Source organism: Octodon degus, unplaced genomic scaffold (genome assembly GCF_000260255.1).
Source record: "Octodon degus isolate 3935 unplaced genomic scaffold, OctDeg1.0 scaffold00387, whole genome shotgun sequence".
NCBI classification, from domain to species: domain Eukaryota; kingdom Metazoa; phylum Chordata; class Mammalia; order Rodentia; family Octodontidae; genus Octodon; species Octodon degus.
The window spans coordinates 444,536-448,127 of record NW_004524963.1 but is presented as its reverse complement, the minus strand read 5'-3'; the positions used below and the strand labels follow the sequence as shown (position 1 = coordinate 448,127).

Genomic DNA, 3,592 nt, shown 5'->3' with positions numbered 1-3,592 from the left:
TCCTCACTCCCTGGGCTCCAGCATGCAGGGAGCTTGGTGAGGCTCACGGTGGAGACAGAGAAGAGGGTCCTTGCCTGGGGGAGCTCAGGGTGTTGAAGGCAGGAGGTTCAGATGTAAGAATGGAAACTGCTCAACTTGGAAGAATGGAGATAATACAGTGGGGTGAGAGTATGGGAGTGGAGGACTGGATGATTTACCTGGTGGCTGTGCGAGTCCTCTGGGGAGGTGGCAGCAGAACTGGGTCCTGGGGACAAGAAGGAGGCCCTGTGACACCTGAGAGGAGCCCTCCTGCATCTGTAGTGGCCCCACTTGGTAGATATCAGACCGGGGCTCCCCTGGCTTGCAGGGCCCTGAACACAGCAGCTGACCACTCTCTGGGGTGTGCCCAGCCCTCCCCCTCCTCACCTGCCTTCCTGCATTGGCCCTGATGCCGGAGTCCCAAGAGTACAAGGAGTATGAGCAGCAGGAGAGAGGCCACTGAGACCCAGATCAGGACATTCAGGTTCCTTCCTGGACCTTGGGCTTGAGTGATGTCTACTTTAGGAAGAGATTAGCTTCAGTGATGACCACGTCCTGGTGGGATTTGCATTTATCTCCTCAAACTCTCTCAATCTTGAGACATAGCCCTGTTGTTCACACTCAGGAAAGCTACAGATGAGAAAGTCAAGGACCAGAGAAGGACTCTCCTGCCTGGGTCCTGTCCACACCTGTACTTGAAGTCATGGCCTCTGGACTCAGGATGCTGGGGAGAGAGCCAGGGACTCTCCTGCTGGGGAGCTGGGTGCTGAGGGTGAGGGTGGAGTCCCCAGAGGGTCCTGTGGATGATCCTGGAGGGTGCTGGGTGCTAGGACTCGGGGATTCTGGCAATGAAGATAAGAGAATGTGATGGTCAGGATGAAGCTGGACACTGCCCACTGCTGTCTGCAAAACCACCACCACACAATCCCTGATACCACCCCTGCCCACAAACACTTTCTAAATGCAAATCAAAGGCCTTCTCAGGCCCACCTCAGAGGAACCCTGGGGACTTAGAGGAAACATCCTCCCTGGCTGCAATTCCCAGGCCCTTCTCCCTCCAACTAAAAAACAATATTGTTAGGGTTAAGGCATGAGTGACTCTTTGAGAGAGGACAGGGACAGGGTCTTCCCACCTGAGACTAGGAGCTCCAGGGTGTCACTGGGTGTGGACCACACTTGGGGATTTCTCCTGTCGGAGCCATAGCATCTGAATGCCCAGGTGTGCCCAGGAAACACGGGGCCCACGGGGAACAGGGCCTCGAAATGTCTGTTGGGAAGTTGTGAGTTCTGGGTCCAGGCAGGCTTGTCTCCTCCTTCCTTAGTCAGAATGAACCGGTCAAATCTTCTCTGTGACCCACACTGGAGGGTGACATTCCCTCCTGAGGTTACCACAGGGCTGGGCAGGGCTGAGAGGCTGGGCTTGCTGTAGACTCCTAGGAGAGAGGTAGGCAGCATGTGAAGCAGGCTCACATGTGGGACATTGTCCCTAGGGCTGGGCTGAGAGAGGGGACACCCCTGAGGACAGACCTCTTCCTGAGAGCAGAGCCAGAGGCCTTCCCCTTGAATGTCCTCTCACCTGTCACCACCAGCTCCAGGGGCTCACTATGCTGTGACAAGCCAGCGGGGCTGCGATAGAAACAGCGATATCGGCCTGCATCATTTTTTGTCATGAATGGGATGAAGAACTCAGCCTTGTCGAGTGAGATTGATAGTTCCGAGGTCTTCCACCCTCCTTCTCTGTACAGACGGTACTTCTGGGCCCCCAGCGTCCCCTGACACCAGATGCTCACAGAACTCCCCTGGGCGATCACAGAGCCTGGCATGGCCCAGAGCATGGGTTTGGGGAGGGAACCTGCAGGGAAGTCAGAGGCTGAGCCCAGGCCCTTCTCCATCATGACATCATTCCATGGCCTCAGCACTCCCCCTCAGCCCTAGGCTGCCTTCCCCCATGGATGCCAAGATCTCGAGCTCAGGGCAGGTCATGGGATGCTGGAGTGGACTCACCTGTGTATCTTTGCAGCCCCACTTTCAGTCTCAGTCCTAGAAGAGAGTTTTCTGTGCTGTCAGAGGCCCCAGCTGGGGCCGCAGCCGATTACCCCTCTCCACCCCAGCTCCCGGCACTGACCGAGGCAGAGCAGCACGGGCACTATGGGCATCATGTCGGCTTCTCTGACTCTCCAGCTCTGACAGAGGAGGCCTCAGCGCTGCGAGACACACAGATGAGCGGAAGTGGAAAGTCAGAGCTGCCCCCACCCTGGTCCCCACCTCTGTGAACCCACTCATAGGGGGCAGACAGCACTGCCCCTTTCTCAGGATCCAAAGCTCCACGGAGAAATCTCAGTGCTGAGCTGAGCTCTCCCTGGGTCCCACACCTTCCCCCTGATGGGAGCCCCAGTCATGAAGGGAAGGACCCCGGATCTGACTTTCATGATGCAAAAGCCAGGACTCCAACCAGGACACTCCTCTTCTGAGAGTCACCCTGGAGGGTCACTCTTGGGCCTTTTGCAAATATTTGCTTCAGGGAGAGTTTTCCCAGAGTCCAGAAACCCCTCCTGGTTGAGATGTGCATGTGGCCTGCGTTCTGAGTAGGAGATCCTCCACGGAGACCCGGCAACTGAGTGTTTATCCTGCAGGAACAGCACTTGGAGGAGACCTCTCCCGGGTCAGGGTTTCCTCTCCCTACAGTGGCTGTCTATAGGGCTTTGCTTTAGTGGCAACACACCAGCTGAGTCAGGGGCTGACATAAACGTGTGTTCCCTGCTGTGCTTTGATTCCCAGTTCCCATCTGATGTTTTCGTTCTAGGCACCTGAACGATGACCCCAGCCTCCTGCTTCAGAGCACCACTGCAGAGCACTGTGTCTCAGTCCTGAGGGCTGAGAGCGCCACTGGCTTCACTCCCCTGGGCCCAGGCTGTGGTGGAAGAGAGTGCTGCTCCATGAGTAAGTGGCGCCAGCTGAACCCCGTGTGGGGGTCTTTTCTCCATCTATGTGCTTTACCATCAAAACGCTCACCTGTGTCGCATGGAAGTGAGCATTGGTGGTGTCCACCTGAGGAGAAAGTGGCTGCTCCCGCTGCCCTGTGATGCATTCCCAGAAGGGCTGCGGGCTCAGCTGGGGCTCTAGATACTCTGCCTGCCTGAGGTTCTGTGTTAGACTCAGGAGAAGAAGGGCTGCAGGGCTTTGCCACAGCTTGGACAACAACGTTCTCCCACTCACAGGACCTGGGAGTAGTGAGCAGGTCCTTGTCCTGCATGAAGAAGGCACAGTGCAAGGGAACAGTGCTGAGGGACACAGAGCAGCGAGGCTCCCTCTGCTCTGCCCCAGGCAGGGCCACTGTCTTTGGGGGTCTCTGTTCACTGGGATGATGGCTAGAGCTGGGGAGAGGTCCTGAGGGTGAAGCCCTCCCGTGGCCATGGGGTGTGCACTGTGACTGCTCAGGAGGCTCAGGGTCTGCAAGCCAGGAAGTGCAGGGACACAGCTGGCCCACGCTCCCTGTGCTCCAGGCTGAGTCTCCCCAAGGGCCAGAGCTGCCACAGGGCCCTGGCAGTCGTGTCTGCAGCACAGAGCAGCGTGA

At 57.3% G+C, this 3,592-nt stretch overlaps 1 protein-coding gene across 1 annotated transcript in view; it reads right to left on the bottom strand.

Moving 5' to 3' along the window:
• Window positions 1-1,101: 1,101 nt before the first annotated feature.
• The window catches only part of LOC111814635 (leukocyte immunoglobulin-like receptor subfamily A member 5), a 4,788-nt gene continuing 2,297 nt past the window's right edge, over window positions 1,102-3,592 (bottom strand). The window contains exons 4-7 of the mRNA XM_023708531.1: window positions 3,031-3,162; window positions 2,144-2,201; window positions 1,595-1,870; window positions 1,102-1,451 (exon numbers count right to left, since the gene is read on the bottom strand). Coding sequence (XP_023564299.1) covers window positions 1,102-1,451; window positions 1,595-1,870; window positions 2,144-2,201; window positions 3,031-3,162 — 816 coding nt within the window. The remainder of the gene's footprint in view (window positions 1,452-1,594; window positions 1,871-2,143; window positions 2,202-3,030; window positions 3,163-3,592) is intronic.